Raw genomic sequence first — 26870 nt, forward strand, 5'->3', positions numbered from 1 at the left:
TTTTTATAAAAGTCATTAATGATTTACAATTTTCTAGATGCATGAAGAAGCAGAGGCTGTATTGGCAATACCACCAAAGCAACCTATAGTTGATATATCTGCTGAATCCTGACCTCATATTTATGATGTATATAGATATATACTCTATATATTCATATTTGTGGATTTCCTAGACGCCTCAGAAAATACTGACTGGGCAGCAAAAACAGGAGCATCTTCTGTACACTGTTCCAGCAATTACTGGTACATGAACAGTTGGAATTGCTGACTTCCCTAACCAAAACAACTTCCTTCTCTTCCCCTGTTGAGCCCTTTGAGGGGTTCATGATTCATTACCACAGTTCTAAGACTTTTAGTTACCATTGTATGCAAGAGCCAAGCACTGAATTATCTACATAGGTTTTCTATTTTTTCATTTTAAAAGCATCATGACAGTGGAACAATAATGCGATATGCAGAAGCACCCTGCACAGTTATTTCTGAATTCTTTTTTAGGGTAAATATAAAGATGCCTTGTTTGTTAACTAATTCGTGGAAACCAGGAATCAGTGTCTATAAGGCTGCATCCTATTACCACATGGGGTGTGCTGTAACTGCTGGTATTAGAGGGGAACTTTGGCCCTTTCACATTTTTCTTAATGTTTGTAACACTACTTCAAAGGTTTGTAACCTTAAAGTGAAGAAGAGCCTCAACAACCTGGGACTTAAATAAGTTATTTTTTTTTACTGGACTTGCATAAGGATTCTTAATTGTTATCTGTCTCTTCAGTTTTGTTGCATTGTATTATTATAGGCTATTTGAACCAATTAAGGTTTTTCACTACAGTTCCTGATTAAAATCAGAAAATAGTTTTATATTTTAATCGAAAATATTTCCCGTTTACATTAAATAGAGTGCATATATTTTCAGTGGACTTCCATTTTCATCAAATTTCCATATCATTTTAAACAGAAACTTGAGTAAGCACTATTAATGTAGATCTAAACAAAGTAAAGCATTAAATAATACTTTGGATCTCCTGAAGAAAAGATTAGTTTGCCTGCAATTTACACATTCCATAGGGAAAGAAGAGCCATATTTCATTTTTAAAACTTATTAATAAAACATGTTATTAAGGTTAAAAATTGTAGTGGAAAACCTTAAGTACCAAATTTTTAAGCAGCAGTAACTTAATATCAATGTTTTTATTTTGCACAAACTAAATGCAGTGATAGGCGAATTTATGAGTACAGTACTTGCCTTTATCACATTTGTGAAATTGTTCAGTTTGATGAGGGCAAGGTTTGTTTGTTTGATCTGTATATGTCTAAGTATATTGGAAATCTTCACAAGAATTAAACATATGCAAATTTGTATATAAGCATAGCATGGTCATCATCATTAGAAGGCTTGTAAATGAAAGGATTATCTTATTTGAGAACTATATAGAAATAGAAAAAAAATCCAGCTGGACTGATTAGGACCCTTTTAAAATTAATTTGTGTATACCATTTTTACAATTACATATCAGTTTTGACACAGTCATAGCACATTGGTTAAAATTTTCCCATATTACAAATCCTTTTTGTAATTTACTTTGAGATCTCTGTAAAGATCCCTGTGAACTAGAAAACTGAGATTTTTTTCCCTTTTTTTTTTTTAAATTTACTGGCACTGAAAGTTCCAATTGGGATGAAGTATTTCATCTCACTTCATAACACCTCTTTGACTGCACTTCAGTGAATTGTTCTTATGTGCACTGTATAGCAATCTACATTGTAACAAAGCAGATAAGGGCTGTAAGCTGCTGCTTATGTTAAAAAGTGGTTCTTCAGATTTTTCTCTCATGAAGCCCAATTGAAGATAAAACAAGTAATTTTTAAAACTTTATCACTGAACCCGAGTGTTTATTTAAATGTCGACAGTACTTCTAAGAACGTTTCCTGTCACCTTGGTCTTTGGTCTTGGATAATTAAACTGCCTTTCCAGAGAACCAAATGTCAGAGATACTAGACCAAATAGTGGTTAAAAACTCCAAAGGAAGTAATGTAGTAATCTTATTCATAATGGATTAGCATATTTTAGACATTAATTTTAAATACTACCTCAGTTAATACAGAGTATAAAATCTGTGGTTTAATCTCTCAATAATTAAAAGTAATTTTTTTCCTTGCACACACACAAAACTACCCTCATCCCTGTACCCTACCTTGGTTATCTATCCTGAAATTAAGGCTGAGTTACTATTAGCCTGAACAGGTTTTTTGACTGTTACTTTGAAAGACATGTATGTAATACATCATCATATCTGCCTATAGCACTTACTTTGGAGAGACAGAGCTTTGTGATTATCACTATACTAAAAAAACAAAAAGCCTATACTTAAATTTATAGTGTGATTTGGTTATCCATAGTTTTACTGACAGGTCTTATACGTTTCTTTCAGTACTTTTTTGTATAAAAGTAGACTTTATGGTGAAAGATACATGCAGTGCCAAGTGATTAACTTAGGTGTTTAAAAGTATTAAATTATAGCAGCAAAAGATTAGGAATGGCATCAGTGGTAATAGAAATAATTGAGAAAATCATCTATAAATAATAGATATTACCAGATGATAGAATACCAAAATTATGTCAATATTGTAGTTTTTCAAGATTTTAGGATTAATCTTAGTTCATATAAATTTGTACTATTGGTCATTAATAATTTGGAGGAATTTGGGCAGTTATGCCATTTGTAAACTGTGAATTTCTGATTGTAAAGTGAACTATCATTTCAAATTGAATTTTTTTTTCAAATACAGATTTCAGCTTCACATACTAAGTAAATGCTAATAAGGAAATTAGAAATTTAGTATTCATAATTAAATATGGTCTAAAACTTCTTATACTTTTATTTCATATTTATGCTTAGCTAGATTGGGGGAAAGGAATCTGTTTTCCCTGACTAAATATTTTCTAATAAAAATTATGGCATGAGGACATTCTGTAAGACTGTGACATTAAAAGAGAACCTTTGAAAGTATATACATTGTTACTGTAATAATGTATACAAGTCCTTTTGAAATGTTGGCTTTAGTAATTCCAGCTCTTTTATCCAGAGCTCGAGATAATGAAAGCTGAGTTTTTCTGGGCATGTCACAAAGGCAGAATGTTCACCAGGGAGATGTCAGTGCTAGTGCTATTCATGTGAAAGTTGATTCCTTTCCATTCAGAAGATGCCTTTTATCCCCACATTAAAGCACAGATCATTAAGCAATAAAAACCAAATTATCTGTCATTCAAATTATAACTGCAGTTATTTTTGCATGGTAAGAGTGAGGTGCTAATTCTGTGTGAAATGAACTTTTGTAAACTACTTTGGGAAATGTTCTTTGGGAGTAAAGTTTTTTCTCCATTAGTCTTATGCTTCCAGTTTGTCTCAAATTCACAGTTCATTAAGACATGGTAAAAAAGAAAAGGGTAGAACTGATACTTATGAGAAGAGCTGTTAGGAATGAACAGATAATTCAGATTTTCCAAAATGTAAGTTGAGAAAGGTCTCCATTGTCTCTGCACTCACAGAATACATTGTTACCATATTAATTTCAAGAGTGTCATTAAAATGAGACTCTAATTAAAGAGTATACCTGTGAAATTAATAGCAGTGCTTATCAAAGAACATTGAAATCTGTGAGAATCTTTCTAGGAGCATTTTTTTTCTTTTAGTTCCAAGTTCCCAGGATACTTTTCATTCATTGTAGGTTTATATGACTCACAGAATATGAAATCCCCCCCACACTTGGGATATTTTTGTAATTTAGGGGGACAGCTACACCATAGCATGCACAAATTGCACATTTTGTTTTATTTTCTTAATAAAATATTTAATTTGAAAAATATAATTTATGCCAAAAAAAACTTACAATTTTGCCACTTAACTAGGTTGATTTAGCACAAAATGCAAAGTCTTGGGACAGAAAGGGGGAGTGAAAAATATTTTATAAGTAATTATAAAAAAATGCCTGTCGGAAACCCTAAAGCTGCATTGTAAAACAAATGGTGTAAATTAGTTTTAGAAAGTGGTAAGGGATTGTGAAAACTCTTAAAATGCTCTCTAACCACATGATTTTCTTCTTTTTTCTAATTTAGTAATACGCTGCTACATATTTGGAGGTTCTGGTGTTTGTAGGTCACTGAACAGACATTGAAATCTGATTTATATTGTATAACTGTAACATAGAAAGAAAAAGTATTTATATATTTTCCGTAAGAATATTTCATTGAGTTGTGTATAATTTAAATAAGATTTGTCCCCCAATGGTTTTGCTCACTTTGATTTTTTTGTTGTGGTTTTCTTGTTTTTGTATAATGTGTACAGTTTATGTCAAGGGCATTAAAAGCCTCCTGAAAGCATAATCTTATCAAAGGGATACATTGTTAATAAAATGTACTTAAAATTCTAAAATTTGTGTTGTTTTTGTTTGAAAATGTAAAACAATCAGTAGTCATATGGCCTTGATTTGAATCGTGTAATGCTGATGCTGACACGTGACACCCAGCAAAAGTGACATTTAGGTACCACAGACAGTTCAGTAACATCTAGATCAATTGTTCCAAATACATACATATATATATATATATATATATATATATTTTTTTTTTTTTTTTTTTTTTGCAGTTTTTGGCTGGGGCTGGGTTTGAACCTGCCACCTCTGGCATATGGGGCTGGCGCCCTACTCCTTTGAGCCACCAGCGCTGCCCATTCTTCATAATTTAATCAAACATCTTTATAGTTTTTTAAGTCTACATTCATTATGGGGTTTGGAAAATGGATCTATCATTAGGTAGAACAGCTGTGAATTTCTTGAGGAAATACTATACAGCGTAAGTATTATGTGATAAGCATAACTTTTTTGTGGAAGGTATTTGAATTCTCACACATTAAACTGGTCTGATCAGGCAGCTAACCTATCGCCACCTGCTGGCAGAAGTAAATGCCACAAAGGAAATTACCAAGTCTGGAAAATAAAACTCAGTGTCAAAGCTAAGGGCTGTTATATGTAATTGGTAAACAATGGTAAAATAATGTCTCACTTTAAGAAACATTTGGTTTCAGATAATTTGTCACATTATTGTGTATCATTTTACACACTGCTTTCTACTGTATCTGTCATTAAACATGCAGTTGGCCTGAAAATAAAAAATATTACCATGCAGCTGCTCTTTGAAAAAAAGTCATAGCTGAACTTTCAAAAGATTGTTTCATTTTTAAAACTCTTTAGCATATAAATACAAGGTACAACTTTAAAGTTTCTTCAATGCTTATCTTAGAGGAATAAGACAGCTACATATGCTTAGTTCTTCAAATTGCATAGGACTAATTATTGGACTGTAAAGACAGTATTTTAACTGCTGATTCTGAAGACTATCTTCTGTTTTCTGTTCCAGTGTTTTAAAAGTTCTACCTTATACAAAGTGCTCAATATGTTTTATAAATTCTTTGAGATGAAGGCAAGCTTATTTTTCAACAGATCTCTCAGGAGAAATGTTAGATAATAAGTGTAAGTCAACTTCTTTTTTTACTGCTCTAGTCAATGAAAAGGTAACTTTATCGAGGCCTCGGGGCCATGGGGCTTGGGCAAGTGGATAAAGGAGGGGACTTATTTGACCTTCTTGGGGCGCAGATTGTTGATGTGGTCGTACTTCTTGCAGCAGTTGACACCATGGGTACAGGTGAGCATAACATTTGCAGCAAATCATCTTGTCACAGTTTTATTTCTGGGCAAGCTGCTGGCGGGAAGACTCAAGGATGCCTCCTCTCAGATGAAGCACAGGTGCAGGGTAGACTTTTTCTGAATGTTGTAACCTGAAAGAGTGGCCATGCTCGAGCTGTTTACCTGCAAATATCAGACACTGCTGGTCAGGTGGAATGCCCTCCTTATTTTGGATTTTGGCTTTGACATTCTCAATGGTGTCACTGGGCTCAACCTCAAGGCAGATGGTCTTGCCTGTCAGGGTGTTCACAAAGATCTGCCATCAGCTTGATCACCTCGTTGAAGAGAAAAAGCGTTAAGTCAACTTCATTTTTACTAAGTACACACATTCTAGTAGATCATCAGGTTGACTATGATTAGTATGGGTTAGGTATTTGAATGTAGCATACATACACTTGTTTTTCATCAAGTGTATGACTACTGTATGAAGAAGTCCCTGCCCCCAGCCTGAACCATCATGGTCCCCTGTACACAGCTGAGTATTGTGTACCTGTTGACATGGGATTCAAAGGCCATGAAAGCCAGTCCTGCCTACCACCCAAATAAAATGATATTTGTAAGGAAATACTACTAATGTGATTTTAGGTACAATTTTTTAAAATATGACCACATTAGAAAAAAACAGCTTGTTTCTAGAGAAATGCAAGTATGTACCCATGCATCACAGAGGATTTGTTTCAAAATAATTTAAGGATGGAGAGTGGACAAGCATATGGAAGAGGCTAAAACAGCAATGGGTGGTAGCTGTTGAGGCTGTGAGGGTACATAGGGGGTTATTAAACTATGCTACTTTTGTGTGTGTTTGAAAGTCTCCATAGTTTTTTCTTTTTTTTTTTTTTTGAGACAGAGTCTCAGTATGTTGCCCTTGGTAGAGTGCCATGGCGTCACAGCTCACAGCAACCTGAAACTCTTGGCCTTTAGTGATTCTCTCACCTCAGCCTCCCAAGTAGCTGGGACTATAGGCGCCTGCCCCAATGCCCAGCTATTTGTTGTTGTTGTTGTCATTTTTTTTTTTTTTTTTCGGAGGCCTGGCCGGGTTTGAACCCGCCAGCCCCATTGTATGTGGCCGGCACCCTAACCAGTGAGTTACTGGTGCTGAGCCTCCATAATTGTTTTTTAATCTTAATACTTATACATGAATATAAATTTCAAAGTTTCTGAATAACATTTCTTAAAGCAATACTAAAATGGCATATAGTATTGAACACAAAGGTGTTAAATACTAATGCATTTGGTTCCAAACATTGGAGAGGAATGTTTACATCCAAAGCTAAAAGTCGGTGATTATATAAACACACAGTCACGTTCCCCAGCCTTTCCTGTTGGAAAGTGGTTATGTTTCAGAAAGACTTCATTTGATTCAGAGCAATGATTCTCAAAGTTTGCTATGTAACTGAATGCCTAGGAACTGATGAAAAATACAGATTCCATGTCCTGTGTCCCAAAGATTCTGATTTGGAAGTTAGGCATGGTACCCAGGAACCTTGTAAGTTCATGAGATTTATCAAATATACTGAATAACTGTTAGATTTTTATTTGATTGAGGTAGATAAAACACAAAATAATGTGATGGTGAAATGTTTTAATTAAGGCTTATTGCAATAGCAAAAATGACTTCAAGGTTTTGTGGATTACTTTTTAAACAAAACCTGTAAGAAAAAAATGCCATATACAAATCAGTCTCATTGCTACTTCTGTTTACAAGTTTCAAATGAAAAACATAATTGCATCATGACAAAGGAGTGTAAATAAATAGGGTAAATGATTATACTGGCCCCAAAGACTTCTCCCAACTATTAGACAAACCAAGATAAAGTCAGGAGCACATAACCAATTTTTCCAGCAAAAGAGTTACATGTGAGGAAAAAGTTGAAAAGCTTCACAGGAACTGGTTGTCTAGGTATGTTTAAGCCACATTATTTTGAGACGTGGATATGTGTCTCCATAACATTTTATGGCACACTGCAGGGCATTTGGTACCAGAGGCAGGAGCACAGGCGAAGTCATTTCCATCAGGCTGAAGACAGGCAGGAAAACAAAAAGAAAGCCCTCTTCATGCATGTTCAGAAATGTGACAGATAAACATAAGGGCTTGGTGGGCGGAGGGAAGAAAAAGGAATTAGCAGGTACTGAACACCAGGTGCTTTGCATATACTGGTTCAAAGGACACTGGGTTTCTGCAGAGCCAATACATAATTTCCTAGTCCATGAATTTTTTTACGGTTACATTTAAATTATGTTTGAACTATGAGATTTCATTTTACTTATTTTAGCATAATCGGAATACCGCATATAAATGAGACAGAGACCTAGACCCAGAGTCCAAAGGTCATTTATATATATTTTTTGAAAGAAAAGAGTAACCATAAAATATGCATGAAATTAACTTGATAATATATTTTCCTTTTTCTATCCTGAGGTAGTCATCAAAAATTATGGTAGAATACTGACAGAGAAAAAGTGCAGCTAACACTAAGGAGGTCCTTGCCAATCCCATTCTTTCACTGTAGTAAGCTGGACAGGAGAGTTGTGGCGGTCGTATTGATTCACTCCCACATTTTTCCAATTAGATTAGGTAACCCAAAGGGGTTAATTTTACTGTGTCAATAACTACTAATTCTTGTCTCTTCAAGGCAAGCCTAAAGCCTGTTTTGGTCTCAAACACCTGTGACTTTTTCATTACACTCAATAAATTTGCACTGACAATTTATGCTCTAATAATAAATCGGTTGCCTTTACAAAACTTTTTAATCTAACTGCTTTACTCTTAAAATATTGAGCATGGCATTCTGCTCTGTGTAGTACTGAGTGGGCCTGGTCTGTGGAGTACTTCATACCCAACCCTCCGTTCAGGTCTAGTGATGTAAATGAAAGTGACCTGGAACAGCAGCAAGGTAAGCACGTTCCCATGATTCTGTCCTTTCTACAGCAAGCCTGTTCCAAGTTGGAATGTCAAGTTCCATAGCTTCTGGCTTTTAACCTAGCCAGACTGTAGTGGTCTTACTTTATAATCAGACCTGTAAATAGTGGCAACTCACTGAGAGTCAGGACCTAGGCAGGCACCTGGTGATGAGCGTGGTGCCAGCTCTGCTCCCCTTAGCGTCTGTGTAGTGTAGAGGCATAACCTGGATGTGCTGGTTAATGGTAACAGTCACCTGGACCTAAAAGGGTCATTGAAGAGAGGCTGCTATTCTCAGTCAGGGGAGGTGAAACAAGACAAAAAGGTACTGCCATTTGCATTTTATACTCTGAACAGGGTGGTGGCATGAGTGGATTTGTTGGGAGACTGTCCTTATCTCCAGACACGGGTGCAGCCAACTGGGACACATAATTCAAAGTAGTTTCTCCAGTTGGGATTTCTCCCTGGGAGTTCATGCCGTTTTTTCCTGGTGCCTTTAGTAGATTTTCTGGTGAGGTCAGTGGTCCCAGCTGACTTGGTAGGGCTCCCGAGGGTACTGGTACATGATGACCGCAAGAACCAGAGTCAGAAGCAGCCTGATTATAGGTAAAATTCTCAAAACAGATGCAGGGTCCAGGGCCAGCATAATTCTTTTCTGTTGGAAGGAGATAAAGGTAGACAGGCTTGGTGGACTCCGCTTCTGTGAGTGACTTCCCAGGGCCTAACGACTGTGTCTTAGTTCCTTCTGGCTTATTCACCACTTCAATGGCATCAGGAATGCAGTCACTGATGTTCATTATTGTTCGGTGAGGGTTCTCCTGGAAAAGAAAAACATTTAAATAAGAGAGTGTATGCATGCGGTGCGCATGCGTCAAAGCATGTTAAGGAGGTGAAATGCACTTATAGCTTTAATTTTGTTCATGTTTCCTTCTGGTCATGAGTTATCTGGAGCTGGTGTTGAAAGCCACACGATTTCCTCTGACAGAAGAAATCAAAGCCCCAAATGCCTATTTCATGACCCTGGGAGCAGAGGCAGCTTTTTGTTAAACTTTTCCTGAGAAGTCTAGGAAAGCATGATTATTACAGCCCCGATTCTGGATTAGTCCTTAGTAAGTAGATGGTGTACATACGATTTCCCAGCATTTACCTTGGACTTGATTAAAGACAGGACACTGCTCTTGTAAGGGTCTGGGATGTCGGGATAACACTTTTCCTTCACCCTGGAACAGCAGTGAAAAAGAGACTGAGTTGCACGATATAGTGGAATAGTTAAGAGCAAGAACTCTGGGGTCAGATTCCTGGTTTCCGATCCTTGCTTTATCACGTATTAAGCAAGTTACTTAACTCTTGCATGATTTAATTTCTTCATTTGTTAATTGGAGATAATTAGAGTACAGGGCACTTGTGAGGATGAAATGTGTTACTACAGACAGAGTACTTAGGTCACTGCCAGGCATACAGTGAGATATAACTATTAGCCATTGCTATTGAAAAGCCTTTGCAATCTCTTTATGTCAAATGATTATTATTTCCCTTGTATACTGACCTGGAAAGCTAAAATGTTAAATAAATTACATGTTCTCACCTCAGCCTCCTTCGTTTGTACTTTTTATTTCTGGCACCATCTTTCAATATCATGCAAGTCACCTGTGTCTTACTAAACCCTTCTCCTGACTTCCCTGACTCCCCTTGGGTGACACCTCTCTTACACACTCACCACTGACTCTTTAAGTTGCACCCAACCAAGAAGAGAAAGATGCACAGAATCACGGGCAGGATGATGCGGATCAGCATGTAGGCTGGAGGAGAGAAGGAAAGAAAGGGATGTGCTTAATGAACACGTCTCCTCCTCAAAGGAATAAAAATACGTTTCTAAATGAGAGTAGTCTTCCACGTTTACTAGTCCTCAAACATCTATTCCGTGCAAGCTTCAATATGAATTCTGTCTATCTGATTTGGAGAAGGGAACGAATCAACCAACAGATGGTGGAAGCCACTTGCCATCACCGTTGTGTGACCCAAGTTTGTTCTGATTGGGCAATCACTCCTAGTATTAGTATTGTACTTCCCCACCCTTCATGGTAGGTGGGGAGAACTTTCCTGCACCCTGACCTGGGGCTCAGCCACGTGTTTTGGTTTGGCCGATAGAATGTCAGTAGCTGTGATTCGAGCAGGAAGAGTGCTAACTGTGCCGGCATAGGTTGGCTTGCTCGCTTGTGTTCTTTGATCCAACATGAGAAGAGGGCCTGAACCCCCTGAAGGCTGGACTCCAGCTTAGCCCAGCCTCAAGTAGCCAAGATATGGCTGACCTATAAACCCAAAGCATATAAAGAAATATCTGTTGTATGCTGCTGAGATTGTGAGGTTGTCACACCTCAAAAATTGACTAGTGCGTGTCTTCTAGTTAGCCTCAAATCAAATCACCTGTGTCTTAATCACGGCTAAGAATACATTTGCTTTCTCAGCTATGTCAACCAGTGTTCCATTTTTTTTTTTTTTCTTTTTTAGAGACAGAGTCTCACTTTATGGCCCTTGGTAGAGTACTGTGGCATCACACAGCTCACAGCAACCTCCAGCTCCGGGGCTTAAGCGATTCTCTTGCCTCAGCCTCCCGAGTAGCTGGGACCACAGGTGCCCGCCATAGCACCCGGCTATTTTTTTTTGTTGCAGTTTGGCCAGGGCTGGGTTTGAACCCGCCACCCTCGGCATATGGGGCTGGCGCCCTACTCACTGAGCCACAGGCGCCGCCCCCCATTTTTTTTTTTTTTAAATATCCATTATAAAGGCTGTCAGAATCAAAATGGAGTCACTAATGTTAAGAAAACTCTGCTTAATAGAGCTGGGGAAAGCCATCCAGAGAGGGCTTTATGCCTGTATGTGCTTGTATGCCTGATTAAAAAAAAAAAAATGGTCACTGAAATCTTATGCAAAAGATATGAGTGTGAGATGTCTGCCCAGCAACCATCTGTCCACCCTCAAGCTAGACTCGCCCTTATTATTGATCTTGTAGACAAGGATAATTACTTCAAAACGATTATGGAATCCTCATTCTTTTCCTTTAAAAATAATTTGTCTTCCTTTACCTCCTTGAATCACATGTAGTTTACTATGGCAGACGTACTCCCATTGCAATGCCTGTTTCCAATAAACATCTTTTCTTTTAGAGAGAGGCACTCTCTTTGGTATTTAGATTGAAACCAAATCCTATTCCCACTGCTTGCAATTCCACCAGTTAATAATTCAGCCTGGTTGGCTGCTCAGGGTGGGTTTGGGGACAGTTATTCACATTTGCACGATTCTGTTCAATTCATTCTCCTGACTGCACTCCTCACGCCCCACCCCCAACCATCCAGCTATCCTGGAAGAACGCAGGTTGGTCTGCAGCAGAAGTGCAGTGGATAATGCTGGAGTTTTGTCAGGGAAAGCTGGTCTAGCTGGATCCACAAGCCAGGACCATGAGGCAACACAGGGTTCTGGAGAAAAGGTCCCAGAAACACAGAAGAGTGCCAAGGCAAGCGCTCAACACCTGGCCTGCCCCCAGGGAAGAGGAAAGAGACTGTCCCAACTCTTCCACTCAAAATTATTTCTAAAAAATTTGGTTATATTATGGATTTATAATGTATTTGCAAGTAGCCTGAGGACATAACCATGCTTCCAAATTTCCGACTGGTTTTGCTAAGCTTTTTATCGAAGTATGATATATACACATAGAAAAATACTTGTAAGTGTACAGCTCAATGAGTTTTCACAAACCAAGCACATACTTGTGAGCCCTGTCCCCATCCAGTTATTAAAGGTAACCAGCAGCCTGCCTTTTAACAGCACAGATGACATTTGCTTTTTTCTGTGCTTCACGCATGGGACCGCAGGGCGGAAGTCATGTCTGGCTTTTTTCACTCAGCATGACATTTGTGACACCCATATAGTTTTGTAACCATAGAATGATTTTCCATGGTGTGAATATACCACAATTATTATTCCTTTCTACTTGATGGCATCGGGTATGCCTGGTGGGCGCCTCTCCTGAACTGTGTTGCTATGTACAGTCTAGTACACGTCTTTGGCTATTACTTTAAGGCATACGCATAGGCATCTTTTTAGGGTACCCATGTACCTAGGGATGAAAGATCTCACATTTAGGTTGTATATGAGCATATGCTCACTTTAGAAGAGAACACCAGTTTTCTGAAATTGCTCAGACAGAATCACTCCCACTAGCAAGATGAGTGATTCTACATCCTCATCATTTGGTATTTCTCATTTGTTCATTTCAGCTATTTTCAGGCAATTTTTTAAAAACAAACTTTGGAACATGACCTACTTCTGTCCGCAGTCTTGAAAAGTTACTCAGTATGTCTACTGTGTTCAGAAGGAAATGCAGCTGCCGAATGCCCAAATAGAGAAACACAGAGCACGGTTGGGACGGCCGCCCTCCACCTCTGAACACACCGCCTCCCTCTCTGGGTCTCCTCCTCACCTCTGTGCAGCAGTCTCTCACGCAGAGAAGAAGTTAAACCAATGTATAAAAAGAAGGAGCTATTTTGAAAAGTATCAATAGAATGAATATTTTTGCACAATTTCGCAATTTCAATGTTACATTAGTTTTTTCCATTTCTGTTCTTTTTTAGTGTTTAATCATCACAGCCTCATTTTAGAAGATGCTGTCTGGGGTACAGTTAATTGGATTCTGGTCACACTAATACTCTATTAAAGCTGTAAGTTAAGGCTGAGCATGGCGGCTCATGTCTGCAATCCTAGCACTTTAGGAAGCAGAGATGGGAGTATCACTTGAGGCTAGGACAACATGTTGAGCCTGCACAACACAGGGAGCTCCCATCTCTACAAAAAAGAAAGAAAGAAAGAAAAATTAACTGGGTATGGTGGCTACTAGTCCCAGCTACTTGAGAGGGTGAGGCAGGAGAATTGCTTGAGCCTTGGAATTTGAGGTTGCTGTGAGCTAGGCTAAGGCCACTGTACTCTAGCTGGGGAGACAGAGTGAGACTGTCTAAAATAAATAAATAGTAGATATTTCAAATGTTTTCCCTTTAATAATAATCAATAGAGTCACAAGCCAAGGCTAAGGAGGTTTAGCATAAGAGAGATAAATGAAGCTTCGAAAAGTATGCTTAACAAAAAGATAATGTGCCTAAGTGCATACCACCTGAGAAATTCCAAAGCTAGAAGAACAGTAACATGAAAATAAATTTAAAATTAACTGCAAAATGGCAAACATGCTCAAATACTGTAAATTGTTGGCTCAAATCTTAGGGAGTTCTGGACATTGGCTTGGAGATGTTGGGCCATGTTTCAGGCTAGTAACCAATGGGCAGTGACTGCCACAATCTGCCACTGCAGGGATGGGAGTCTGTCACTGTCAGGACGCTCCAGGGTCAGCAGGCCCACTCGATGCCCCAGCCCTATGCCTCTGCCTTCAGCCACGGGACCCTGCACAGAGGCTAATTTTCAGAGGTCCTTTTTTAGAGGCTATTTTCCTATGAATCCTTCATTGAAGGTGTTCTCTCTTCCTCTTTCCTCCATAGTTCCTGTTTTCTCTCACCACATTCCTGTATGTTGGATGTCAGGGTTTACCGTGAGAATGAAATTTCCATCCTTCAGTTCCTACCATTCTTCTGCCTTCCCTCTACTTTCTCCATCTTTCAAGCCAAATGCATTTTGAAAAGATCTATCTCTTCATCTCACCCCATCCCTGGCCAAATATACAAACATGGAGTTTGGGAACAAGCATTCATGCTTCTGCCCATCCCCATCCCACCCTCTCTAATGGTCCCCTGGGGCCCCCAGCAGAGTCGGGATGCAACTCGTTTGCCACTGAGGGAAACCAGCCAGAAGTTAGGCTGGCTGCAGAGGACAACTGAATTGAATCTTCTCCAGACAGAAGCCTTGGGGTTCTCCTGATGCCAACACAAAAATATGCTATCTGTGGTTTTCAAATCGCACACAGTATCATGAGACTGAGTTCCACAGGAATATCCCAGGAGGGTCCCCCCCCCGCCCCCCAGCAACAGAGGTAAGAGGAACTCGTCAGTCAGACCAGCTCCACTTTTATCTGTTTCGTGTAGTGCAACATTTTTTGTGAAACAGAGGGTTTCATCAAGGGAAAGAGGGTGAGATGGGAGAAGCAGGGTTTGAAAATTCTGCATCTAGACAAAACCTAAGACATTTCTGTACTTGGTTATTCCCAGAAACTTATAAGGGAAGAGTTTTGATTTAGAAAAACTCACAGTATTCATCTGGAGTCCTGACCCTCGTGAAAGTACTGTTGGGGCCCTCACCAACACTTGTGTACGGAGTGACGAAAAACTCATAGAAGGATTCTGGCTGTAAGTTTTCCACGGTGAATGTCTTTTGTCCCGGGTTGTTGATTTTGTATTGACAACATACTGTATTATCTGTGATTTTTGAAAAAAATCAGTAAAAGCGTGATACAGATTGTGTAAGAGAGTTGGACACTAATATTCTTGTTGTCTCAGCACTGTCAACACTTTTAAACATTTTGATGGTAGTTTCAGTGCTTCTAAAAATACCAGGCCATGTTGCTTTTTAAGTAAGTTAAAATACTGGCCTTTCCACCATCTTGTTCACCCTTGTTCATTTTATGGACCATAAAATCCATGTAAGAAGAAAATTCAGTCTGGCCACAGTCAGAGATGATAGCCTTTTCAATGAGATCAAATACTAGGATCTTCAAAGGATGAAGAAATAAAAATAGATGTCACCTGAAAGAACTTCCTTTTCAGCTCCTGGGTGGCACTGCCTCGCCTTGAATTTCAGATAGACATGATACCCTTCTATAAAAGCAGGCTGGGATTCAGTGGAATAATTCTTCCAACTCAGAGTGAAAGAGTGGGATGTCAAGTTAATCGTGTCCACTTGAGGGTTGTCTGAAGGAGCTAGGAAAGGAAGGGTGGGTGAGATGAAAGTCATGCTTTGGAAATCATCTCAGAACATTCATGTAAACTAAAAGTTAAACTACAGCCAGCTCTGGAGGCCACACGAGGGTATGGCAGGTCTGTCCTCTGGAAGACGTAGGCCTGGACATATGCTGTGCGTTCTGGGAAGGACCTGACTACTCTTTTCATTCAGGCCTTGCCCTTCACAATGAACAGGTGGATACTCAAAGAGACTAAATAATCTGCACAAGATCATATCGCAAAAAAGAGAGAGAAACTAAAACTTGTTCTTAGACTTCATTCTGTTCTTGAATTTTAAATAGTGTTTGAGAGAAGACCCAACCAGAGAGCTATTCCCGTGAGGAGGAAGGGGAGGAAAGGGAAGGCTACATTCATATTCAAAGAGGCAAGGGAGGAAAAGGAAGAATTTACAGAACTCTAGTTTCCAGGGTGTGGCAATGCAAAGTTACCCACTTGTCACCAAAAGCATCTGGGAATGTTTATTCCAAAGGCTTCCCTGAGCGTGTCTTTCCACACACATTTATGCACACTTGGTCTGTGCACACCCACACATGTGCAAACAACATACCTCCTGCCTGTCTCACAGCCAAGTGTGAACTGCGGATCAGTTACTGTGAACTGAAGGTCCCCTGAGATGTGGTCTGATTAGTGTGAAAGTTAAGTTCTTGGCAGTCCAGGGCCTGGCCTTACAGCTCTCAGTGGCTGTGATACCCTGATGCTAAGGAAGGCAAACAAGCAACACCATGGGAGGCTCAAAATCCCTCACCCTTCTGCTGGGATGGTGGTGACATTTCTATGGGACAATTTCATAACATGTATGAAAACTCTTAAAAATTAAGAAAGAAATTTAAAAATATTTAAGAAGTTCAAACCCTGGGGACTCAAGTATGCTACCTCTAGGACAGCATTTAAAAACTGTTATCATAGATAAGGACAAAGATTTAACTCAAATGAAGGTGATTCAGGTAGGCCTCAAGAAACTGGGCAAAGCAAGAAAGATCTAGCATTTGCAACTGCACGCTGGAAGACACATTTTATACAGTTGATAGGTGAAAAACACCCTAATCATTATTAATTGTCTAACAAGTGGTGATTTGACCTACAATACAGTGGGGCACTTGCAGTCATAAAAATGATATGACTAAATAGCATTTAGTGACATAGGTCAAAAAAAGCAGTTGACAAATTGCATACAGTGAAGACCCAATTTTTAATTCTATCTGGGCCAGCGCAGTAGCACATGCCTGTAATCCTAGCACTCTGGGAGGCCAAGCTAGGGAGATCACGTGAGCTCAGGAGTTCAAGACTAGCCTGAGCAAGGGCAAAGCCCTTTCTCTACTAAAAACAGAAAAAACTAGCCAGGCAGTGTGGGGGACACCTCTAGTGCCAATTACTTGGGAGGCAGAGGCAAGAGGATTGCTTGAGTCCAAGAGTTTGAGGTTGCTGTGAGCTATGATGCCAAGGCACTCTACTCAGGGTGACAAAGTAAGACTCTGTCTCAAAATAAATAGATAAATAAATAAATAAAGTGTGTATATGTACAGAGAAAGGAATATCTGGATATGCATAAAATATGAACTCTGAACATCTGCCTTTGGGTAGTAAAATTAGCAATAATTTTGTTGTCTTTTTTTTCCTCTTTGTATTTCAATGGCTACCAAATGTCTTATTCTTTTGCATAACATTTCATAAATCATCCTTAATGAAAATGTTTTATGTCTGTATGATTAAAAAATAATTTTAAAAACCCATTATCAGAATAAACAGGACACTAAAAACTGGAAAAGGGGCTGAAATCTACCGAATCTCAAAGCTGGGGTCTTAGGATTGTTTTGAACAAGTCTGCACATGGGGAAAATTAATTGCTTTCAACTTACCCAGCTCCTGGGTATATCCTGTTTTTTTCTCTAATAAATAAGCAATTCTTTCTGTAGATAACCCATAAATTCTGAAGTTGTATCGGACCCCTGGTCTAAAAGCATCTAGGGAAAAAAAGTTAACAGATATTCAATAACACAGATTTACTTTTAATTCTGAAAAGGAAAAGCAAAGAATAAAAAACGAGTGTGTATTCATTCCCCTAATAATTTTCTAGGATTTTCACATTTCCTCTCTACCACCTTCCTTCCTTCTGTGAAGGCCTGGAGTTTCCACATAGAAAACAGCTGACCAGTCTCATGTCCAGCAATTCTGAAGGAGCTGGCCTGTACAGTGTCCTCTCAGGCATGAGCTCTCAAACATGACCTTATCCACGTGTGTGGGACTGGGTGCAGAATCACACCAGGCACACAAAACCATTTCAAATCTTCCCTTGACTCCAAATCCGGCTCCAGGCACTTGCCTTCTCTCTTCCTGCTAAATTCAAGAGTCATGAAAGCTGTGCCTCCGGCTCCCCCATCTCCCCTCACACCTGCACCCCAACAGCCTACCTCCAAAACCCACCAAGACACCAAAACCTCCACCGTCCTCTGTACCCAGATAATTTCCACATCTTTCCCTGAGCCCAGCAGGTGGCGCCACCCACCCCTCCTACTCAAGCCACAAATCTGGCCATCTTTGACTTTGCAATCTTCAAATCACAAATTCAGTGTGGGAGGTCAGAGTTTGAGTGACACATGTTTTATTGAAAGTAAATAAGTTGAAGATTGACTCCCATTAACCATAGTCCTAACATTTCTCAAATCTGTGCACTTCTCTGCTTTTGCAAAAGCTTTCTGGACAACTGTTACAAAGTCCCTCTGCTCTTCATCTGAGACCACCAATGTAGAGGAACAAGTTCATGAAAAGTATGAGAACCGACCACAAGCTCAGGTCTACATTTTCTCTGCAAAAGTAGATTTAAAGGTTAAATATTAAATCACATTCCTGTAAAATGTGAACCCCAACCCCTCCTGTTAGATTGGGCATTTCAAAATTGTTAGTTTAGCCCCATTAAAGCATCTATGGGATTGTCCATAAATCCTAGTTGAATTTGCACAAGGTGGATGTAGCAAGACAATAATATGGAAAGTTCTTACCTGAGGTTATGACTGTATTTGTGGTATTGGGACCTACGTTCTTCCACTGGAAGTCACAGAGTGTGTCCTGGGGACGGTCACACCAGTCTACAACATAGCCCATGAAATCTCCAGATTGGGGTTTCCAGGATATAAAGAATCCATCCTTCGTGCCTTTAATTCTTTCTGCTTCAACCTCTTCTGTACATTAAAAAAAAAAATAGCACAATGCTTCAGATTTAATTAATTGTAAAGTTGTTCAAGTGTCTAGGGAAGAAAACAAACATATACATGAGCTGTGTGTAGCAGGTAAGAGCCCCACCACTTCCGTGGCTTCAGGAGTTTGGCTGAGGATGTTTCCCTGGGTGTCTCCCTGCCTCTCACTCCCTAGAAAATATTCCCACCTGAGTTTTGAATGCCTTCATCCTGACCCAACCAGATTTTAGCACCCAGAGCCAGGGCCAGCAGACTACCACCAGCAGCTTAACTCCAACCTCTGAGGCTTGTTTTTATATGACCTTTGAACTAAAATTTTTTTTTAACAATTGAAAAAACAAATAAACCAGCAAAGATGAATACAGACTATATAATGCATTCTGAATGACCTACAAAGCCTAATACGTTTCCTATCTGTCCCTTTGCCAAAAAGATTGCTGACCCTTGACCTAGACCTGTGCCTGGTACTTGATCTGTTTTCAAAAAACATCTGTTGAATGGATGACTAATGCAGCTTAATTGGCCCATGGTAATGTCAGCTGTCCCTGAACTTACTACTGCTTCTAAGATGTCAGGAATAGGAATTGAGTTGAGGCCAAAAAAGAGAGAGAGAGAGAGAGAAATCATGTAAATACTAAGTTGGATTACAGGAGAATGGCATACAATTTATGCCCCAGACTGCCACTCAACATGTTTTTTATATGCCAGGGTGGTTTTCCTGAAGTCTGACAATTGGAAGAAGGTGATATGGCCTCTAGGGATTACGGCAAGTTAGGTTCTCCTATTTCCAAACTTACACTAAGAATTGATTCGTTAATCTGCAATTCAGAATTAGCAGGTTGTCCTATATTTGATCTGGCAATCCTAGTTACAACTTAACATTGGTGTGAAAGTCTGGTGCTCTTCATTTTTCTAGGGCATTAAGTTCTTACCCAGCTGGGGGCACCCAAAGAGGAGTGAGCAGGCCTACGTATCAGGAAAAAACCCAGACGGCTTCACACTATGTCCAGCTTACTCATGTGGCTTCCCTAGCTTCCTCCATCACAGAAACAAATCTCCCTCACACCGAGGCTGAGAAGTTTCACTTCACTTATTCACACTGACTAAAATTTAAATGCAAACCTAGGTTATAACTCTTAGCAGGCAGCATCTTTAAAATTGCAAATATGTTTTGAGAGATGGAGGTAGAGGAAAGAGTAAGGGAACCTTTTCAGTCATAAACATCCTAGTGTGAACTGACTTAACTTTATTGATTTTCTTCATAGGATATGAGTGACTTTCTGTACACAAGTGATTTAGGAACAAGGATGACTGAAGGAAAGCTACATAGAGCCTCGTGGGGGGAAGGTCTGGGGTTCTGACGGCAAGGTAGAGGGGATAGGCAGAGAAGACCCCAAAGCAGATGAGAGTTCTCAGCAATGTCACTCTGGACTGGGCCTCATGGAAGACAAACTTTCTTTTATCTACCAGCTCTACCAACTTGCCCAGGCTGAATGAAATGCCCACTCTTCCTGTCCTGGTCCTAAAGAAACCAGAATACATCTTCTTTCCCTCACTATTGCTATTTCACAAAGCAAAGGTTATGCTAAATAGCTCTTAAACCAACTTCTAGAGATTTTCTTCTGTGATACAGTAATTTCTTTTCCTTCTCTGACATATACTGGATAATTCTATAAGTAAATAAATAAATAAATCGCCTTCTCATACAGCTCGCTTAACCCAAATGTAAGCCAACTTTGAACAACAGGTACGACATCTGCCATCATCTCCCAAGCAGGGCCTGGAAAACTTAATAGCAGGAACGGAAGGGCACCATCATCCCAAGGCTCAGGCACAACCTCAGGATGTCACCTGCCCACGTGTGCGTCGTACCCGGCGTGTGGCCGCAGGGGTTCCCTCTTCCTACAGCTCTGTAAGAAGGAAATTAGCATCACTATTGATTTTGTGTGTTAGGTCATCGCCTCCTTGTTTGCTCTTTCATGGGCTAAGAGATGAGCCGGTTTTTCTCTTTCATTCTACAAAGTTGGCAGAACCCCTGGTGAAAAATCATGCCAACTCTTCTTATGATCCCTGGAAATGTTCTTGGGGTGTTTCTAGGTCATAAAGACTGACACTATTTTTTATAACATGATAAATGCAACCCATATTTCACAAGTCACAAAGCACTCAAATACTAACTCCAACTCTATGAGAACAGTTTGTTGGGGTTACATTTACTTGAATAAATTGGAAATGATTTCCCAAGTATATTGAAGAATTCCCAGGACAGAAATATTTTGAACCATAACTGAAAGTTTCTTTTTCCTACTAACGGGGACTGACTCACAGAAATACATTTCCATACTGGACCCCAAAGAAAATGACAAACTATTGGCTAACCATTTTATCTCCCCAAGTTCTTGTCTTCTTGATTTGTCATCTCTACTTAACAACATGATGAGCATTTTCTTAGAGAATGAAAACAAAACCAAAATGAAAAACTCACTGTCTCCAGGGTCTGCAGAGATGACCATGACAGACGCCGGCGAGGCACCCACACTGTTGCTGGCCGTGACACGGATTTCATAAGAACTCTGGTCCAGGGTCAGTTCTGTGCCACTGGCTGGCGCAGGAATGGTGAGGGGCTCCAAACTGGATGGTTTGTCCAGATTTTCCACAACTACAGTATAGTGTAGGATCTTCCCGTTGGCATGAAATTTTGGTAGTGGCTGAAAAAATAATGATAATCGTTTCAGAATGGTTTTACTTTGAAAGGAGTTTCTGGAATTACTTTTTTATCTTTTCTATCCCTCAATTCCCTTACGCACGCACACACGCATACACAGGTAAATTCAGTTTAATAGAGAAAATCACCATCTTAACCAAGCCTGAAAGCAGACATTCTCCTCTAACTGAAGCTGAGCAGATAAGAGGGTCACTCGGGGTAAGCTGCTCAGGGGCACAGGGTCCCCAGAGAAGAGTGATGGAGTCAGGAACCCAGAGGAAGGGACTCTATTTAACCTGCAGAGTTAAACAAGACTAGCTGAGGGGAGCAGACCGAGGAGGGGCACCAGCAGCACCCAACCCTCCCCCAGTTATGTTGTCCCCACATTGCTCCCCATAACCCAGAGCCTTCTAGACGATCCTCCAGGCTGCAGGCACTGCCTGTCCACACAGTCCCTGCCCACTTCTGAGGGCTGATCCTTGGGCCTACCCTCCCTAGGACACACCATGGCCCTGGTGCCCATGGCCCTAGACCTGAGAGCGAGCTGGCAGTTGCTGCCTGCTAGGGTGGTGACAGAACCTACATGTTAGGTGGCACGTCCACACGTGTATACACAGAGGTCCTTGTGGAGTTTGCCAAACTGCAGGTGGGAAGTAAAGCAGGGCAGGCCATAGCCGGGGCCAGCTCTACAGCACCACCGTGCTCTGGTATGAGACCTGGAACATCTGAGTGTTCCGAATACAAATCTGGCCTTCTAGGTTGTCATGAAGGTAAGTAAAATAAGAAGACAAAATTTGTTTTATATTAGTTTTTTTAGCTTTATTGTAACTTCTAGGTATAAATGATATGAATAATATTCCTAATTTCTAACTGCGGCACGTGGTTGTACCTTACACCTTTACCCTGGGCCCTGCAGAAGGGAGGGGTGGTCTGAGCTAAAACCTCGGAGAAGGAGGTTCTAACCGCCAGGACTGCCATCAGCGGTGTGGGCTGCAAGGAAGCAACGTGGGATCGTCCACTGGGTAAGAAACCCTAGGGGTTGGTGTGAAGACCCCTCCCAGCTGGGAGACTGCACTAACCCACAGCAGTCTCCATTTCCAAGCAAAAGATAGCAGAAACAAAACAGACTTTTTGAATCTGTGCTCCTTACCTTCCAGAAAAAGGTCACATTTTGAGTTCCTGGCCCTGACTTCACACTTCTCCAGACATCAGGAGCCTCCAGGGGAGCTGAAATTAACCACGGAAAAGTTCTTGGGTCATAATGTGTATGTATGTAGAGCAAGACACCGCCCTTTCCTACGGTTGTCAAGGACATGACGATGACCTGTCCTACCCGCGGTGTCCCCCTGCACTTCCACTCTGTGATTCCTACCCACTTGTCCAGAGCCACTCTGCTCCTCCTCAGTAGGTGTACACAGTAGGTGCTTTATAAAATAAACAGCAGCCACCTCTGAACAGGAAACTGAAAACCTTTATAAACATCAAGCTTTTTTAGAGCTTCTGGAAGCCACCAAAGAATTCTGGAATAATTTGTCAGCTGGACCAATTCTAGGAGATGAGTTGGGTGGGTTTCCTATGTTGTGACTTTCGAGGCAGCAGGTCGTCGCTACTTCTGCGGCCCATCTGGAGGCTGCACTTGAGGTACACTAACGTCCTCCTGTGATTTCCTAGGGCTAGCCTTATTTCTGGAGTCGCAGCCTGGGAACACATCCTTGTCTCTCTCTTCCCAGCTCTTGCCAGCCTGGGTGGCTGTCCCCAGGGCCGGGCTGGGCCCCTGCTGTGCTGTTCCTCTGCAAGCCCTCGCCATGCTGTTCTAGAATAGTGTGCTTCCTCTTTCTTCTTCTGTGACATCTCCAGGGTTGGGGGCTCTGACTCATCTGGCTACAAAACTCTAACATCTAGTTGAGGGCCTAGCATTTCCTGAGAGTTCCACAAACCCTCTTCAATGAATAAAAAGCAAACTAAAAAAGAACCCACAAAACAACCTGCTTAAATGTCCTAACCTTTTCTTAGCTCTATCCTTTGATCAGAAATAATTGCAAACCGATTGATTTTGCATCTGGAATCTGTCCTTGCTCAATTAATTTATCATGAGCAGGGGTCAGTTTTTCAATGCAAACCAACTCTGAGTACCTGCATGTGAAACTGACATTTATACACAATAATAGCTAATATTTACAGAAGGATCACTAGGTGCCAACCCAGTTCCAAATATTTTACAAAAATTAACTCATAAATCCTCCTAACAACTCTATGAGGCAGTTATTATTATTTATATCATTCTCTAAATAAGGAAACTAAGGCTCAGAGAGATTAATTGTTCAAAATTACCCAGTTATAAGTAAAAGTGAAGCCAAGATTTGAACATAGTGTGGCCAGGGTCTTAGTCATTGCATTAGTTCCCTTTAGAAAATGAATGGTCAATGGAAGGCGTGGCTTGTATGATAAGTTAACAAAATTCTCATTAAAAAAAAGTCACTGTGACTGAAAAACAATAAAATCGACACAATTTATTTTAAAATCTTACAGAGGTACACATTTTATCAATTGTTAAAAATACTATGAAATGAACATTTGTGTAATACTCTGCATTCTGCATGGAATCAAATTTTCTACCATGAGTTTTCCCCTGGTATGACTTTCACAAGAATAGAACAATGAAAAGTAGTCAAAAGGGAAGTGACAACATTCCTAAAGCCTGAGATATATATCAGGCTTTAATTTGCTGAAGATACAGATGACACAATCTTAGCACACCCAGGAAGACAAACAAGAAACATACAGGCATTAAAGTCATTCTGCCATAAACCCTAACAGGATACTTCACGTTTAATCTAGCCTTAAAACATCTCCATCTCTCTATTAGTTTGTGGATGTGCTATCATTCCATCTCAGCTTTCTAAAAACATAACTCTAGCATCTCTTATATGACTTCTATTTTTTAATATAAATTCTGTATCCTAAAATGGTTTTAAATTTCAGCTGCTAAATGTGAAAATGCATAACAGCAAACTGTCCCCAAATTACCAAAATTTAACAAAATTAATAAAGTGTTTCACCTTGTTTCAAATATTAATTTTTTGTTTGTGAAAGGACAAATATTTATTTGTGAAAGGACAAATATGAAAGGACATGTCATTTGTGACTTGATTCAAAACATCTGTTTGAGAGTATTATTTTGGAACATATACAATTATGTTGAAATGAATTTACAAAAGACAAAAAAAAAAAAAAAACCCAAAGCAGACAGATAGTATTACTAAAGTAAAAAAAAAAAAATTTAATTTCAGATTAATATGAGGGTGCTAATGCTTAGATTACATTGTTTGCATTTGTTAGGTAAAGTTGGAGTTGTAATAGAGCCCTTCGCCCAGGGGGTGTTCTGTAAACTCCTACCTCGTGCACATGAGGTGAGAGCTTGCCAAGTCCTCTCTCTTCTCCCTTCTCCCCTTTCCTTTATCTCCCCTCTAACTTGATTTTAATTGTGTTTTTCTCTCATGAGGCCATGTAGTTGTTTATCTACTGGTTTCTTATTAGTATTGAGTACATTAGATGCTTGCTTTTCCATTCTTACGATACTTTACTAAGAAGACTGTTCTCCAACTCTATCCAGGTTAATACAAAACATGTAAAGTCTCCATATTTTTTTACGGCTGAATAGTATTCCACGCTATACATATACCACAGTTTATTAATCCATCCATGTGTAGATGGACACTTGGGTTGATTGTAGGACTTGGTGTTGTGAATTGAGCTGCAATAAATATTCTAGTGCAAAATGTCCTTGTGGTAAAATTATTTTTTTTCCTTCTGGGTAGTCACCTAGTAATGAGCTTACCGGGTCAGAAAGAAAGCCTACTTTTACTTCTTTGAGGATTCTCCATACTTCTTTCTATAGAGTCTATATTAGTTTGCAATACCACTAGCAGTGTACAAGTGTTCCCTTCTCTCCACATCCACACCAGCATCAGCATCTTTGGAACTTTGTCTGGGCTGATATCACTAGCATAGGGGGATATCTCAGGGTGGTTTTGATTTGCATTTCTCTAATGATTAGGGACAATGAGCATTTTTTCATGTGTTTGTTAGCCATTCATCTGTCTTCTTCAGAGAAGGCTGTATTGAAGCCTCTTGCCCACTTATAAATAGGATTGTTTACTCTTTGCTTGTTGATTAGTTTGTGTTCTCTCTAGATTCTAGAATAAAAGACAACTAAGGAATATACCATATTCCTCTCAAGAACAGGGTCTTCTGTGGCAAGGATTCTTGAAGAGTCTGCCTCCACTGGGAAAAATTATTGGCATGTCAGTGTGTATAAGGGTTGGCAGGGGCCTTCGGGGAATATGAGAGGTAAGCTGGGCTTGATTAAGGAATCCCAGATGTTAATTCTGCTAAACAGCCTTCACCAGCACCAAATTAGAGTCACTGCTTTAAAATGGCCCTCCCAGGATGAAACGGAAAGAGTTCTGCCAGCCTCTATGTACACATAGTAAGATGAATGAAGGATAATGCAGGCATATAATCCTTCCTTTGGCATCAAAATAGCCAGAACTTGAATCAACATGGTCTTGAAATTGTAATAACAACACCGAGGAAAGAACAAATGAAAGGGCGCTCTGGGCCAGAATGTGGACACGTTAGGCCTAGACTAAGGTGGAGAAATACCAGTTAACTCCTGGCAAATTTCTGGGCTCAACAACATGTCGGAAGTCTGGTTCACTCCAAAGATAGATGGGAAAGTACCCACTGACTTCTTGCTTGACGAACTCCCCTGAGAAACGGACTGGGAAGTACCAACTGTCCCCAGACGGACCTTTGAGAAATACCAGGTGAGGAAAGTACGGAAACAAAGATGTATGGCTAACTGCTCAATTCTGCTTTTGTACGCTGCTTGCTAACCAGGTATCCAGATGCACCTGAGCAGCCTGTGTGCCAACCAGGATGCAGACCAAGCCTTAAAAACCCAATCCCTGAAGCAGTCAGGGCTGCTGTCCGAACCCCTGTGTTAGGTGTGAGGCAGTCGCTGGCCGGCTTTTAAATAAAGGACTCTTCTGTTAATTTGGCTAGTGTGATGGTGTGGTCTTTGAGAATTCCTGGGCATAACAGACAGCCTCTTCTGACAGCGTGCTGGACAGTGCTCACCGTGTGCGGAGCCTGGAACAAACTTACTAATAAAGACTAAGGAGGCAAATATCACTGCACCTCCAAACACGGCCTTGAAGTTGTTTAGTATGAGACCAATGTTTTCCTTGGCATTGACATTTCTATTTGTCTCTAGTCCTGAATTAAATAAATGTCTACACTAATTTACACAGTCCCAGGTCCAGTGTGAATCTGGCAATAGCTTCAGTAACCATTTGGGGAAAGTGAAAGCTAAGAAGGGACTA

General features: G+C 40.0%; 2 protein-coding genes across 7 annotated transcripts in view; one reads left to right on the forward strand and one right to left on the reverse strand.

Moving 5' to 3' along the window:
• Positions 1–4423, forward strand: part of RICTOR (RPTOR independent companion of MTOR complex 2) — a 141735-nt gene extending 137312 nt beyond the window's left edge. For all 4 annotated transcript variants that reach the window (XM_053591853.1, XM_053591863.1, XM_053591872.1 and 1 more), the window contains one exon: positions 38–4423. In XM_053591853.1, the coding sequence (XP_053447828.1) occupies positions 38–112 (75 nt within the window). In that variant the 3' untranslated portion in view covers positions 113–4423. The remainder of the gene's footprint in view (positions 1–37) is intronic.
• Positions 4424–7118: 2695 nt separating this feature from the next.
• Positions 7119–26870, reverse strand: part of OSMR (oncostatin M receptor) — a 61847-nt gene continuing 42095 nt past the window's right edge. For 2 of the 3 annotated variants that reach the window (XM_053591888.1, XM_053591897.1), the window contains exons 10-18: positions 22634–22710; positions 21265–21487; positions 18585–18764; positions 17445–17549; positions 15373–15546; positions 14878–15045; positions 10353–10434; positions 9783–9855; positions 7119–9453 (exon numbers count right to left, since the gene is read on the reverse strand). In XM_053591888.1, coding sequence (XP_053447863.1) covers positions 8875–9453; positions 9783–9855; positions 10353–10434; positions 14878–15045; positions 15373–15546; positions 17445–17549; positions 18585–18764; positions 21265–21487; positions 22634–22710 — 1661 coding nt within the window. In that variant the 3' untranslated portion in view covers positions 7119–8874. The remainder of the gene's footprint in view (positions 9454–9782; positions 9856–10352; positions 10435–14877; positions 15046–15372; positions 15547–17444; positions 17550–18584; positions 18765–21264; positions 21488–22633; positions 22711–26870) is intronic. The other variant, XM_053591906.1, reaches the window with a different exon arrangement.

This window comes from Nycticebus coucang, chromosome 1 (genome assembly GCF_027406575.1).
Source record: "Nycticebus coucang isolate mNycCou1 chromosome 1, mNycCou1.pri, whole genome shotgun sequence".
In the NCBI taxonomy this organism is placed as follows: Eukaryota; Metazoa; Chordata; class Mammalia; order Primates; family Lorisidae; genus Nycticebus; species Nycticebus coucang.